The sequence below is a fragment of the Mesitornis unicolor genome, unplaced genomic scaffold, assembly GCF_000695765.1.
Source record: "Mesitornis unicolor isolate BGI_N332 unplaced genomic scaffold, ASM69576v1 scaffold7230, whole genome shotgun sequence".
NCBI lineage: Eukaryota > Metazoa > Chordata > Aves > Mesitornithiformes > Mesitornithidae > Mesitornis > Mesitornis unicolor.
The window spans coordinates 8,922-9,170 of record NW_010158913.1 but is presented as its reverse complement, the minus strand read 5'-3'; the positions used below and the strand labels follow the sequence as shown (position 1 = coordinate 9,170).

The window sequence follows — 249 nt, the reverse complement described above, 5'->3', positions numbered from 1 at the left end:
AGACCCAGTCCCCAGGTCAACCGGCCCAGCCCGCGCCCATGGTGCAGCTCCACCAGAAGCAGAACCGGATCACGCCCATCCAAAAACCGCGGGGGCTGGACCCGGTGGAGATCCTGCAGGAGAGGGAGTACAGGTAGGGTCTGCTCCTCGCGTCACCGGTGCCTTAGTTAGGGTGTGAGGAGCTGGGAGGGACCTGGAGAGCTCCCCCAGAGCAGGGTCACCAGAGCTCCCACAGGAACACGACCAGGG

The 249-nt window shown here is 65.5% G+C and overlaps 1 protein-coding gene across 1 annotated transcript in view; it reads left to right on the top strand.

Moving 5' to 3' along the window:
• Positions 1–5: 5 nt before the first annotated feature.
• LOC104541003 (transcription activator BRG1) overlaps positions 6–249 on the top strand; it is a gene marked incomplete at both ends in the record, with an annotated part of 8,588 nt that continues 8,344 nt past the window's right edge. The window contains one exon of the mRNA XM_010184948.1: positions 6–133. Coding sequence (XP_010183250.1) covers positions 6–133 — 128 coding nt within the window. The remainder of the gene's footprint in view (positions 134–249) is intronic.